Source organism: Manihot esculenta, chromosome 1, assembly GCF_001659605.2.
Source record: "Manihot esculenta cultivar AM560-2 chromosome 1, M.esculenta_v8, whole genome shotgun sequence".
Lineage (NCBI taxonomy): Eukaryota > Viridiplantae > Streptophyta > Magnoliopsida > Malpighiales > Euphorbiaceae > Manihot > Manihot esculenta.
In genome coordinates, this window is record NC_035161.2 from 26,281,261 (window position 1) to 26,296,394 (window position 15,134).

Here is a 15,134-nt window from a genome sequence, read left to right on the forward strand (position 1 = left end):
ATGATTTATGTCATCTTTGTGGAGTTGCAAGTGAATCTGTTTTGCATGCTCTACGAGATTGCCAACATGTGAAACAAATTTGGAATTCCCTTTTACCTACCAATTTCGTTTCTCCATTTTTTGATATTTTGAATGTGTCTTTATGGCTATCTGCTAATATAGAAAAAGTAGGGTTATTGGCTAATGGAATACCATGGGATGTGCTTTTTAGTTCGGCTGTTTGGTGGTTATGGAAGCGAAGAAACTTGTTGGTTTTTAATGAGAATAATGACCAGGATACTATTGATGCGTCCTTTATTCAGTTTCGAGCAAAAGAATATGTTCATGCACGGAGGTTTTCGATGCAAGCTGGGTCTGGACCGAAAGGCCGGTCTTTGAAGTATGTTGGGTGGAAGCCGCCAGAAACAGGCTGGGTGGTAGTGAATTCCGATGGTAGTGCATTGTTGTCAGTGGGAAGGGCAAGTTGTGCAGGTTGTTTTCGAAACAATGAAGGTAGATGGCTTTTGGGATTTCAACGGTTTTTGGGCAATTGTGGAGCAATGGAAGCTGAGCTATGGGGAATATATTATGCTTTAGTATTAGCATGGGATTCAGGGTGGAAGAAGATTGAAGTTCAAATGGATTCTCAACTTGCGTTAGATTTATTTGCAGGTAGAGGTGCAGGAGTTTTTAGAGTTGCTAATTTGGTGAGGAATTGTCGTGATCTTATCAATAGAAGCTGGGAAGTCAAGATGGTAAAAAGATCGTTTGACTAGTTTAACCATTGGTGATGATTTTAATTTAAAAATTCATCAATGGCCTCCTGTTACTATTAAATTTTTACTGGATGCTGATAGGTTGGGGCTTTCATGGCCTAGATTAATAAAATAAGGGCTCTATCCCTCTTTTTCTAAAAAAAAAAAAATAAAATAATTATATTAATATTAAAATATTAGATAATAAATATAAATTTATAAATTTAAAATTAAATTGATTATATATAATTTTAAAAATCAACTGTGAACTATATATCAAAAAAATTCTAACAATTTTAATATAATCTAAAAATTTCTTTATGTAATTATAAAAAATTTATAGTTTTAATTATATAAAATTATCATATAATAAATTATTATTTACAATTATATTTAAATTTTAAAGTGGACAATAATTTTTATTATCTCAATTTATTTAAATAATTAAATAAATATTTAAATTATGATATATATATATATATATATATATTAAAAAATTAAAATTTTAATATAAAATTATCAAAATAACACATTTAAATATCGATGAATTCTGAAAAATAAATAAATAATTAATTTAAAATTATGAAAAAATATAAATCATTACAGTGATAGATTATAATTTTAAGAATAAACTTAATTTTAAATGTTAACCATTTTGATTTCAGAAAAAAAAAATGTTAACCATTTTAATATTTTCTAAAAAATTAATTATGTGCATATATTGATAATTATAAAATAATAATAATAAATTTAGTAATATTATATTATAAGATAATAAGTTGTTTATATTATTAACTATTATATTGAAAATTTAAAGTGAATAATAATTTTATTATTTAAATTAATTTGGAGTTAGTAAATATTTATTTTAATTTTAAAAAATACATAATAAAATAGATATTTTGAAATAAAATTTTTAAAATAAATTTTAATTTTGATAATATTAAATTGGTAGATAAGAGTTTTAATTTTAACATTAATTATCAGATAGTAAAGTGATAATATAACTTATTTATATGATAATGATAATTTTATATTTATTTAAAAGTATTAAAATAATAATTATAATATTAAATTATAAAATAAAAAGTCTTAAATTTATAAAATGGTAATTATAAAATAATAAAGTGAAAATTTTAATATATATATATATATATATATTAATAAATTTGATAATATTAATCTTAAATTTTTTAAAAAACGAATAAGCTAATAAAATAATTATATAATTAATTTTTTATACTTAAAAAAATCATAAAAAAGTAGTTTATATTAACATAAATTTATTTTTAATGTGTTAAATTAAATTTCAAGATAATTAAAATATTTTATTTATTATTTTTTATACATCTCTTTATTCTAAAAATTTTAACATAATATTTTAATTTATAAATATTAATTATTTTTAATATAATTTCATTTTATTTATACTTTTATAGTTAATTTTTAGATGAAATTATTAATATAATAATCAATGTATAAATTATTTCTATTGATAATTTATTATTTTAATTAAAAATATAAATTATTAAATTTTATTTGATGAAATTAAAATATACAGACTAAACTATTAAATTTTAAAACAATAAAACATATATGTTAATTATTATATAAGTTAGGATCGAATGAAAAAGTAATTTAGCAAGTCAATTAAGATTATATATAGAGATAGAAGGTCCCATAAAATAATTAGGTAGTAATAGATTCCATAAAAATAAATAAATATTTTTAATAAAAAAATAAAATATTATTTTCTATTTTTCGTAAAATATCAATTTAGAATAAAATAAGAAAAAATATTTTTTAATACCTGAGGTATAATATAATTAATAAATTTGTCTCCTTATTTTTAAAATTCAACACTTTCATATTAGAGATTTAATTCCGTTAAAATTAGAGTTTTCTCTGTAAAAGATGTCGTTAGTGACAAAAAAAAAAGATCATATTACCATTTCTAGAACCGAACACTTTAATTCCTGAAATTTAATTCCTATAAATTTATAGATCCATCTCTTAAAAAATTAAAAAAAAATAAGTTTTTGTCTTTAAGATATTACATAATTAACAGATTTGTTCCTCTATTTTTTAAATTCAACACTTTAATCTCTTAAGTTTAATTTCGTCAAAATTTAAACTCAATCTCCATAAACAAATAAAACTTTCAATAAATTTAAGATTCAAATTCAGTAAAGATAATAAAAATTAAAATATATAAAATTTAAATTATTAAAAATAAAAAGTTAAAACTCAATAAAAATTACTTTTGTGATGCCGTTCGTTGTCAATCACTGCTCGTCATTTAAAAAATTTATTAAAATGTCTCTGATATTTTAAAAATTCTACTATTTAGTTTTTCCATTAATTTTAGTCATTAAGTATTATAAAAAAAATCTAAAATACCCCTGATATAGAGGGACTAATTAGTAAACTTTTTAATAATTTGAGGGACCAACTAATAATTTTGCTAAACCATATGAAATATATAGTAAAATTTTTAGTGATAAAATTAATAGAGTAACTGCACTCCGAGGCTTAGCCTAGTGGAAAGTGCATCCTTGTAGCCTTGTGAGGTCAAAGGTTCGACTCCCCCCACCCCCTATTTCAAAAAAAAAAATTAATAGAGTAACTAACTAGTAGGTTTTTTAAAATGTCAATGATATTTTAATATATTTTTCAAAATTGAGTGACTAAATAATGAGTTTTTCCATACTATAGGACTAAATAGTAATTTTTTATTTTAGTATTGATAAGGATATTTTTGGAATTATATTTATTCTCTTTCATTTGACTAAGTGGAAATTGTTGACTTAACATAAATTTTTGATGGAGAGACCTTGGATTTTGACGGAATTAAACCTCAAGGACGAAAGTGTTAAGTTTTAAAAATAGAAGAACAAATCCGTTAATTATGATATACTTTAGAGACTAAAAAAATAATTTTTCCAATAAAATATGATATATAAATGAGATTGATAGAAGTGAAAAAAATACTTTAGAAAGATAGAAAAATAAAAATAAATATATCATAGTTCCATGTTCGAGTTAAAGATATGTTTTAACCATTGTGAATGATTATTTAAGAGCAAATTGAACGTTTTTACTAAATAATAAAACTAGAGTCCTGAGAACCTTACAAGATTTTATTCCCATGGTCGGTTTCAAAAGCTTATCAAAATTGTCAGGTCAAACAATATTAGTGAATTTGCTAGTGATTCATGTGAAGACTTATTCAAGACAAAGGGAATTATTCATAAAAAAATCTGTCCCTACACACCATAGCAAAATAGTATTGTAGAAATAAAGCACAAGCAACTACTACAAACTGCTACGGCCCTTATGTTTCGTTCAAAGCTACCTAAACAATTCTGGGGGATTCAATCTTAACAGCTACTCACCTAATCAATCTCCTACCTAGCAGTGTTCTAAATTGGAAAACACCACACGAGACTCTATTTGGAAAAATGCCAAATTACTCAGATTTAAAGACTTTCGATTGCCTTTATTTTGCCACTAATATCCAGCCACATAAAGATAATTTTGCCCTAAAAGCCACTAAATGTGTTTTTATTTAGTATGTAACAGGTTCCAAAGCCTATAACCTCTACAATTTGTCTGAAAAAAGGATTTTTATATCTAGAGATATCATGTTCTATGAAACGCATTTTCCATATATCCCTCACTCTGAATTCTCTTCAAATAGCCACCCACCTTTGCCCATAGTGCATGAAGAATCACAAATTAAAACTCCTCAACAAAGCACAATCATAGAACAATCACCAACACAATCCTCAAAATCACCTGATTCATCCCCTGTTTCATCCTTACAACCTATGACATCAATCCCTACATTACCCAACCCTTTCAGGAAAAGTAGCAGGGCTACTACTAGACCAATGTGGTTATTAGATTTTATTGCATCAGCAAAGACACAGGCATCCAGTGGCTATGCTGAAAATGACCCCATTTCATCATTCTCTCTTTCCTTCCTAACACCTTTTTTTAGTGACTCATATGTGAATTTTGTGGCTAATGTTTCTATTACCAAGGAACCTAAATCTTATATGCATGCTAGAGAGGACAGAAATTGATTAAAAGCTATGCAAGAAGAACTAGAGGATTTGGAGAACAATCATACATGGTTTCTCATAGACCTACCCAAAGGAAAAAATCCTATTACATCCAAATGGGTATACAAGCTGAAATACAAGTCAGATGGTACCATTGATAGGTATAAGGCAAGGTTGGTTGCCAAAAGATTCAGTCAAATCCCTAGTATTAACTTTCATGACATTTTTCTCCTCTTGCTAAATTAGTAACAGTTAAAATTTTCTTTGCAGTTGCTACTGCATAAAATTGGGCAATACACCAGGTTGACATAAATAATGCATACTTGCATGGACACATTGATGAAGATATTTATATGACACCACAACCAGAATACATGAAAGTAAAAGAAGGAGAAGTTTGCAATATGATTAAAAGTCTGTATCGGTTAAAACAGGCAGGGAGGCAGTGGAATAAAACACTAACTTGTAATTTAAAGTAATATGGTTTCTCTCAATCTGCATATGATCATTGTGACACTATGCATCCTAACTATAAATTTCTAGCTATAATTTTCTATGTTGATGATTTACTAATCACTGGAGTTTGTGAAGAAGCCATCTTATAGGTAAAAGAATACCTAGACAGCAAGTTTGCAATCAAGGATTCGGGATATGCCAAATACTTTCTAGGCATCAAAATAGCTAGATCAGAAAGTGGAACTTTCATGAATAAGAGAAAATACATCTTTGATATACTCAAAGATACTGGATTACTCGAAGCTAAAGCCACAACTTTCCAATTTCCTACTAGTACAAAGTTAAATCCAGACGAAGAATCTTTACTTGTAGACCTAGAACAGTACAGACGCCTAGTTGGGAAACTTTTATATCTGAACCTAACACGTCTAGACATTACCTACTCTACTCAACAGTTATCTTAATACATGCAAAACCTAAGAATACCATATCTACAGGTAGCTATTCATGTATTAAAGTACCTTAAAGGAAGTCCTGACAGAGGCTTGTACTTTCCCTGGGATGCTGACTGGGCGACAGGCACGACTACCAGACAGTCTTTAATGGGCTTCTGCGTGTTTTTAGGGGTCTCAATTATCTCCTAGAAAATAAAAAAGCAAAATACAGTCAATAAATCAACCGTAGAAGCCGAATATAAAAGCATGGCTTCTACAGTTTACGAACTCAAATTAATCTACAATGTGTTGCATGAATTTGAAATCTCACCTCCTTTACCAATTCAATTACTCTGTGATAATCGTGTCGTTCTCCACATATCAGCCAACCCGATCTTTCACAAGCGCACCAAGCACATCAACATCGATTGCCATATTTTTCGTGAATAGTTGGAGAAAGGGTTAATCTTGCCACTGTATATTTCCTCCAGATAATAACTCGCTGACATTTTCACCAAACCCTTTGGTACTTTCGTCTTCAGCATTCTACTTGATAAAGATGAGACTTATCAGTTTGAACCTGTCTCCATCTTATGGGGGGAGTGTTAAGAATCAAATAACAAATGACGCATTTTTGGATAAAAGGCCGAGAATAAGTAAACGTTGGGCCAAAATACACATAAGAGTTTCGAGCCTTAAGCCCAAAAGGAGGCAGAAACCCTTCAAGAAGGCAGAGAACATTTCTTTTAGAATCTGCTAGATGTTTCTTTAGCGAACAACTGTACAAATTTTATTGTAACAAATTCTTTCCATTCTTTTCTAGAATCATCAATAAACCTGTATATAAACACATCATTCAATGAGAAAAATATGAGATTTTTCTTCTCTCCCTATATTTTGTTTTACAGATACTAGCGTTACTCCTCTTATGATGAAGTAACTAGTTGCGGATGAGGCCATCTTCTGGAGGGGGCCAAGAAACATAGAACTCAAGTAGTCTCTCAAAAAAGAATAGACAACATAGAAGCACAAATGGTCCAAAAGCCACAAAGCACCAAACGATGGAGAAAATCTCTAGATTCACTTTGCACCAATGAGAGGTGGAGGCACAAGGGCTCTTTGGCAACTCCCTCATGCCTTTTAGGCCATCCACAATTTCTTGTGATATACCACTTGCAAACAAGTTTACTACACCTTTTGTCGAACGAAGGGCAAGATGAACAATAATTTGATGTTCTCAACCTTATCTATATAGAAAAAAGTAAACACTAACGCAGCACAAACACAACAATTTCTGTTGATAAGAGACTAAAATCGATCCATAGAGGAGATAGTTCAAAGAGAAAATTTAAAAGAACACTCTCCCATGAAGCCCAATCTACAACAAAAGGAACTCAAAAAAGGTATCTACATCTTCTTTGACACACATGTTGAATGAGGAGCTATTCCCTACTTAAAAAGACGGGAGAGCCAGAGGGACTGTAGGAGAAAAAGGCCTAGGGCCTTAGAGAAAAAAAATCCATAAGAGAAAAAAAATTATCTATCTTAACCCTGGTGAGAGAAAGTTTCTTAATTTAATTTAACCAGATGGATGACTTAAGTGTCTAACAAAAGAAAATTTATGGGATTAAATAGTATTTTAAATTTTTGAATACAAGCAGTGGCGGAGTCAGGAGCTTCCCTTTGATAGGGCATCGGCTGCGCCACTGCGGCACCTTCATACCCCTTCAAAGCATTTTCTGGTCGCCGGTACGGCACGTGCCCCTTGCCGTACCTTTCCTCCGCCCCTGAATACAAGGATTTCAATATTATTGACTATAAAATTCAATGACTAAATTAGAACTTCTTCTATAATCATACACAGTCAAATGATCAAAAGATAAGTTTTAAAAAATTTATTTACGTGTTGGTGTTGAGTTGAAACTTATTTACCCAAAGATTGACATGAGTATAAATTGTGAATAAATTAAAAAAAGAAAAAAGTCAATCAGGATGGTCAGTCACATTTGTCAAATACAATCGACAATTTGTCATACTAATATGTCAGCACTGAACGCGTTAGTGATAGTGTCTTTTTTTGTAAATATAATAAAATATTTAAAAATAAAAAATTTACTTTTAATTATATAAAAATAAAAATTATTTTTTCTTTAATTTATTACACTATTTTTTTACTTTTAAATATTAAAATAAAAAATGAATATTAATCATGGAGTAATTCCTGAAACTGCAGCTTCCATATTTTTTTTAATTTAAATATTAAAATATTAATATCAAACATAAAAAATATATAGATTAGATTTAATGGATAGTGATAAGTTTTCATAGTACTTGACTTCTAAGGATACAATTTAATTATAGATATTATTATATATTCCGTAGATTGTACATTTTTATCAATAAATATTATTATTATAAATCTTAAATTGTATATTTGAATATAGATATTTATTGATAAATTATTATTATTTTATTTTTATATTTTTTAATAAATTATTATAAAAAAATATAATAATAAATATTTTATATTATATTTTATTTTTAGAGTCGCAACTGAATTTTCTTTTTTAAAAAATTATATATAATTTTTTTATATACGAAATTTTATCTATAATCCATTTATAATAGACTTATGAAATAAGATTTATAGTACGATTCAAACATAAAATAAAGGTGATTCATATAAATGTATCTTGATTTCATCAAGAATATGAATTAACACCATTATTGCATTGTTAATGAAATACATGGCCATTTAAGACAAGTATTAAATTTATTAAATTTTTTTTAATAAAATTTTTGACATATTTTATTATTATTTGATGGGTGTACAAATCCCATGAAGAAAAATTTTGTTTCTACTAAGTTACACTTTCAACCAATTATGAGCGACTTTTGAATTTGGGTAGTGAGAGGACGGTAAGCAAACTGAGAAAAATCACCTAAACAAACTAAGAACTTATTTAAGGGAGAGTTTTTTAAAATTATGAAAAGTTTTACAAAATTTAAAAATCTTAAAATTTGTGTTGAGTAGTGAGAGGGGATTTTAAGGCAAGACTTTTGGAGATTTTTAAAAATCTCTAAAAAAAAATTAATTTCAATTCATCAATTTAGTAAATAGTTTTTAACTAAACATTTCTGAATATCTCTATTTCTTCTAAATAATAATAAAATTTTAATATTTAAAAATTATAAAAAAATCCTATTTTATAAAACTGTACCCTACGCAACTTTACTTTATATCTTTCTAAATGGTGTAAGGTTCATAATGGGTAGAAAAGGCTTACGTTATCTTCTAGATCAATTGCAATAACTTTCAAAAGAAAATTCATTTACTTAACCATGAAAAAAAAAAAGCATTTCAGCTTGTTAATGGAAGTTGTTTTGCAGCTCAAAAAAAAGGAAAAAACCGCGTAATTGGGTTATCGCCTTGGAAGGCATCCATGTCCTGCCTAAGTCTTTCATTATAAATCAGCATTAGTAGTCCTCATTAATCATTCACTTTCCTCTTTACACAGATACCCAAAAGGCAGAGATCCAAGAAAAATCTTATTTCAACTATTATATTTGCAGCTTTTGTTTTCCTTTTTAAAAAAAAATAATAAAAAATTTGATATTTTTGGCTTTGAATTTTGGTGTGAGAAAATGCCTCAAGGAACTCTCCAAGTCCTTCTCATTAGTGCTAAGGGTCTTGAAAACACTGATTGCATCAGTAAGCCTAAATTTATCATTTGTTTGATTTGAAAATTGAGATATGGGTTTTCAGTTGTGAAATCACTTCTCGTTTTCTCTGTTATTTGGTCTAATCTGTTTGTGTGTTGGTATATATTTTTTTTTCATTGACGATTTTCCTTATAGAGTCAATCTCTATGGTCTGCAATGGATTGTTGTTTGTATTGTTTTCTTCCATTTCTAGATTGATGAGTTTTAAAATAATATATGAACAGAGGGCATGGATCCTTATGTCGTCCTCATTTGCCGTAGCCAGGAGCAGAGAAGCAGTGTTGCTTCAGGTAGTCAGACTCAGATCTCTAATCACTCTCAATTCTTACCTTCATTTCAATTTTTTTTTTAGTAGATTATTGGCAAAATTTTGCATTGCAACATTTATCTTGACAGGCTTTTTGCTCAGGCAGAGTGTAAAAAAAAAAAACAAAAAAAAAAAGAAAAAACTCACCTTGGGAGTTTGAGAAAAAAAAAAGGTAATTGTAATTTCTAAAATTTAGTAAAACTCAAGACTGACTTCATACTTTTTTTCATAATAAATCATTTAATTTTTAAAAATTTTATTTTATTAACAAAATAATTATTCTATATAAATAAATAATTAATAATTAATTTCTTTTTTCCAAAACTCAGGTATGAGAAAATTTATTTTTTTGTAACCTGGTTGGGCAAAATGCCGGATATTGACGGACAAAAGTGGTGCAGGGCAAGGGAGTGAACCAAAGTGGAATGAGAATTTCATATTTACAATAACAGAGGGTGTCACAGAACTCATATTGAAAATCATGGACAAGGATCCTATTGCACATGATTTTGTTGGAGAAGCAACGTGAGTTCCATTAAGTTTTCCATCTATAAACTAAAAAATTTCATAAAACGCTGAAAAGTTCTTCTTGGTTTTGGGTTCTGTAATACATGCAGAGTTCCTCTGAAGCCATTGTTTTTGGGAGGTAACATTCCACCAACAGCATACAGAGTAGTGAAAGAAGAAAAATACAAGGGAGAGATTAAAGTGGCCCTCACCTTCACTCCAGCTCAGGTAATTAGAGATAAATCTTTATTTTTTTTTCTGGGTTTTTCGAATTATCAATGATAATGTTATTCTGATAACTGAAGTTCGTGTTTGTTATTGCTCATTGTAGGGTGGCCGAAGCCGTTGATACTAGGCAGAGGAGGAAAGCTTCGGAGGATGGAAAGAGTATGAAGCAACTTGTTAAGTACGTTGTTTTGGAAATGGCGTTGTTTGGGGATTGTTGGCCCAGTGAAGGTCTCTGGCTCTGGTCTGGCTTTTAAGTGGATGTGCTGTAAGGACTTGTTTTTGTGTTTTATTTTCTTTGCCGAAGATTTGTTTTGATGTATAGTGAAATGTCGAATTTGAGAATCTTTTCATGTTGAAACAGACTTGGCTTTGACATATCCATGTAAAAATTTTATACTTTTATCAGTAATTAATACATCATATGAATATCTCATAATTTCTATAATAAAATATATTATTCTCATTAATTTTTTAGTATATATATTAATTTAAATATCAAGAACATTGTTAAACTTATAAATAAATATGATGCGAGTAACGTAAATAATAATAATAATAATAATAATAATAATAATAATAATAATAATAATTTTTAATGTGAAGGAGATAGACTTGGCTACGGTCCAGTTTGGACCATGAATTAGATCGATTAATTAGTTATCTCTGTTGTAAAGCAAAACTAAAATAAAAATGAAATTCGATTGCTTTGAACTTATAGTCCTATTCAGTTTCAATTCAATTTTTTATTTATAAAATAAATTATTTTATAAAACTATTTCATTGATGTATAAACAAATTAAATTATCAATAATTAAGTTATAATTTTTAACTTGTAAAAAATATTATTTTCATTTAAGTGTAATAATTTTATTTTTTATATTATATATAATATTATTTTATTTTTATATTATGTAAATGGTACATTTGTACAATTTATTTATTTAATAAAATATGCATTCAACAATATTTAAGACTCTTATTTATTGTTTTATTTAAATTTTTACCTTTTTAAAAATTTTTTAAATTAAAATATCAATTATATTTTAGATTTAATTGAATCGAAATCAGAACCGTAACACCCCATAAAATCAAACTGAAACAGTAAAAAAATTAAAACTATTTTTGAATCATCATAAATCAAACCGATCCAATTCGACTTATAAATCAAATCGAATATAAAATGGGCTTTTGGCCAGATCTAAAAGGAGGAGATAACTTAAAAAATCGGTAACCAGCAACTCACTATACTAGAACAAGCAATACTATATAAATATTATGGATATCGAAATCATTAAAAATAATTTGGTCGATTCCATAATACTCGAAGAGAAATAATTCTATTGAATGAATAAAAATAATAATAAAAATAAATTAGGAAATTTTAAATACAAAGAGATAAAAATTAATTCAATGGAAAAATAAATTAAATTAATTTAAAGAGAAAATCAATATGAGATGAATTCAGTCAAAAAATTAATCTTAGTTTCAGTTTTATTGGTTGAACACAAATGCAAAAATAATTCTAAATTATTTATTAATAAACCAGTTATAGATATTAAAAATATTTTATATACCTAATCCTTCCTTAGTTTTTAAATTAGCTAAGAGACACTCGTTAATTAGCTCTAAATCTTGGACAATCGTAGGAGACGCTCCTAGAATTTAATCCAATTATCGCATTAAAAATTAGAAGAACTTGATTTTAACTAATAAACGCGAGATACTCGGTTCATTTAAGTTAGATTATATTGTTCTTTAGAAAAGTCTTACGGAACATAATTCATCACTTATTTCAGACTAAACTAAACAATTACGGATTTAACTAATATGAATAGCAATATGTTATTCTAATAATTGCATAATGGGCCCTTATTGTAACAATCAATAGAGTAATAATAAACACTAGTTATAAGAACAATATAAATACTAAAAGATAATAATAATAAAATAATAAAATCAATTAGATCTCACAACCCATTGAGATGAAACTTTAATTATCATTTAACTGAAAATGAGAATTTAGCCACACATATTCATGGCTGACACACAAAAAGAAGAAGAGTGTTTTCAGTCTCCTAAAATTAATTCAGAATAAAAGATGATGTTATACATCAAAATATCATCTTTATATAGTACTAAAAATCCTAGTTCAGCCTAAATACTAGTAACTAAAATAAAATGGAAAGTTTTTTTTTTTCCAAAAGTGTAGAGTCTGATATGTATTGATATATGAGGATTTTCTGATTATGTATCAGATTTGAAATTGGATGTTGATTCTTCTCATTAAATACGTTATGCCTATTATGTAATCTATAACACAGTACGTCCGAGAGTTAGAGTTCAAGTACGACTCTACTTCCTTATTCTCTTGTGAAATTAGTTATATCCATAACTCTTTTTAATTTCAGAATATAAAGTCCAAATACGATTTTTCTCTTATTATTCTCCAATCCTTGATTATCCTACCAAGATATCAAAACTCAAATAAATCAACATGTTTTAAGTAAAATTAAATTCAAAATCTAAGTGTTTCAGAACATTAAAACTACAAAAATATGCAGATTATCAATTTCTCTATACTTAGATCAGACTTGTCCTCAAGCATTTACTCATTGATCATTCTATCTTAAAAATTCACATGCAGCTATCTACCATCCTTAAAATTAATGGCTTAAAGAGTTAAGCTAAATCACACTAAGCAACTAGCATGTTACAACAAGATCTCATCAATGTATACAAATCATAAAAGAAATATCAACACAGTTTTTAAAGCTAAAATGCAACAAACTCATTTTTAATATGTAATTACACAATTTAGTTCAATAATTTTTTAAGTTAATACATAAAGAAATATTTATCCAACCAATTAAGGAAGTCTCTAAAATTGTAATTTTCACTAAGGAACACAGAAAAAATTTTTCTTTCTTTTTTTCTTTTTTTTTATTTGATGATCTTGGTTCGATATTTTTATCAGCTGGGAGTGTACTCTTTCAACACTAGTTTTTTTTATTATTATTCACAAGAGACATCCCTTACTTAAGAGGAATTGGTTCGAACTACTCAAACCAACCAGTGATGATAAATCATCTCATTAATGGTATGTTTTGAAGCATGTGGTATAATTCTTCCAGTCATAGGCTTTCTCTATTCATAAGTGACATTCCTTACTTAAAAGGACAAATGTCGTACCACTTAAACCGGCCAATATTTGTGAATCATTTATTTATCTTATTTATTTTTTAACATTCTAGGTTTCTCGGGACATTATTCTTCATTAAGACTCATCAAAGCAAGTTCAGCAAAATTTCAGAATGCACTAACATATCTTGTAACAAGCAATATCAGTTCATTTAAATAGAAGTTTGTACATTTTAACCTATAGAGATAAATTTTAGAATCGCTCATGATTTGTATAAAAAAATAAGAGGAAGTCATTTTGCTAGTTACCTAAAGTAATTCAATCTAACTCTAAAAGTCACAACTCTTTAGATCTTATTTTTTATATCTAGAAAAGAAAAAGAAACAATAAATAGATAAATAAACATAAAACAAAAGCTAGAACAGAATAAAAATTAAAACAAAAATAAAATAATAAAACTAAACTAAAATAAATAAACTAAAGAAAAACAAAACTGGACATCACGAACATAGACATATACTCTCTAAACTTCTCCCCCACACTTAAGTCACATTTCTCTAAATGTGGAATAAATTCATATAAAGTAAGTTATAAAAAAAAAAACATTCTTCCCCCACACTTAAAATTCACATTTAAATCAACAAATAACAAAAGATAGAGATTCAAGTACTTCTCTAGTGGGAGGAGAAGAACTGTTGATGGACGGGAGACAGTATCGTAGGTTTAGTTGTGGGCATAATTAAAAGCACAGACTTACTTCTTGTAAGCATATCAGATAATAAAATCATCGAAAGTGTTGTGCATATTATATCTTTATGTCTTTGCTTTCCTTTTTGCCAAAAAAAATTGTTTTTTCTATATTTTTTTAATGAAGTTAAAAAAAATAACTAGGAGGATAATGAAAGAAATGATTTTAATTTATAGTCTAAGCTAGACTTTATTTAAACATTATGACCATCAAATAATTGGTGTTGAGTCACTTAAAATGACCTCCTTAGCTGGTTCCATCTTGAATCCTTCATGAAATCGTTTGAGAAATACTTGTTGAAATGGTAATTTCAAACTATATGAAGTGTGATTATCATTCATAAATAGAGGTGGTTGACTGGGCAACGACTTCAGTTCCACTTTTGGTTCCTCCACTTTGCAAAATCTCTCAAAGATCTCATTTTCTTCTTTCTCCTTTTTGGACTTGCTAACCTTGATCAGAAAAATCAGGTTTGATTAGGTTTAGCTTGTTTATGTACCGATGTCGATTTACTATTTACTTCAGGTGCTGGAATTTCATTCTACAGGGCTGCACTTTGGTTGTGTCCACTACTTATCTCACGAGGATTTTGCAACAAATTTTTTTCACTTCTCAATGTAACAATACTTACATTCTCCCCTGAGTTGACTATTGTTTGGGAAGGTAATTCCTCTTAAGACTCCAATTTGCTTAAGGAGGTAGTTAGTTAGCTTATTTATATTTTTCAAATTTTGGATCATTTTCCTTATTTCCTACTAAAATTTTTGAATGTTAATTGCTAAACATTTGAC

At 27.7% G+C, this 15,134-nt stretch overlaps 1 protein-coding gene across 1 annotated transcript; it reads left to right on the plus strand.

Annotated features, from left to right (window-relative positions):
* Nucleotides 1-9,082: 9,082 nt before the first annotated feature.
* On the plus strand, nucleotides 9,083-10,906 carry LOC110626906 (elicitor-responsive protein 3). Its single transcript, XM_021773093.2, has 5 exons — nucleotides 9,083-9,403; nucleotides 9,639-9,704; nucleotides 10,123-10,246; nucleotides 10,339-10,456; nucleotides 10,560-10,906. Exons 1-5 carry the CDS (start codon nucleotides 9,337-9,339, stop codon nucleotides 10,575-10,577), a joined length of 393 nt encoding a protein of 130 aa, XP_021628785.1. The 5' UTR covers nucleotides 9,083-9,336; the 3' UTR covers nucleotides 10,578-10,906.
* The last annotated feature ends 4,228 nt before the right edge of the window (nucleotides 10,907-15,134 follow it).

Coding starts and splice junctions, on each gene's coding strand:
- LOC110626906 (XM_021773093.2), top strand. CDS start 9,337: ATGCCTCAAGGAACTCTCCAAGTCCTTCTCATTAGTGCTAAGGGTCTT. Junction 9,404..9,638: donor TGAAAACACTGATTGCATCA/GTAAGCCTAAAT, acceptor ATATATGAACAG/AGGGCATGGATCCTTATGTC. Junction 9,705..10,122: donor GAGAAGCAGTGTTGCTTCAG/GTAGTCAGACTC, acceptor AAAGTGGTGCAG/GGCAAGGGAGTGAACCAAAG.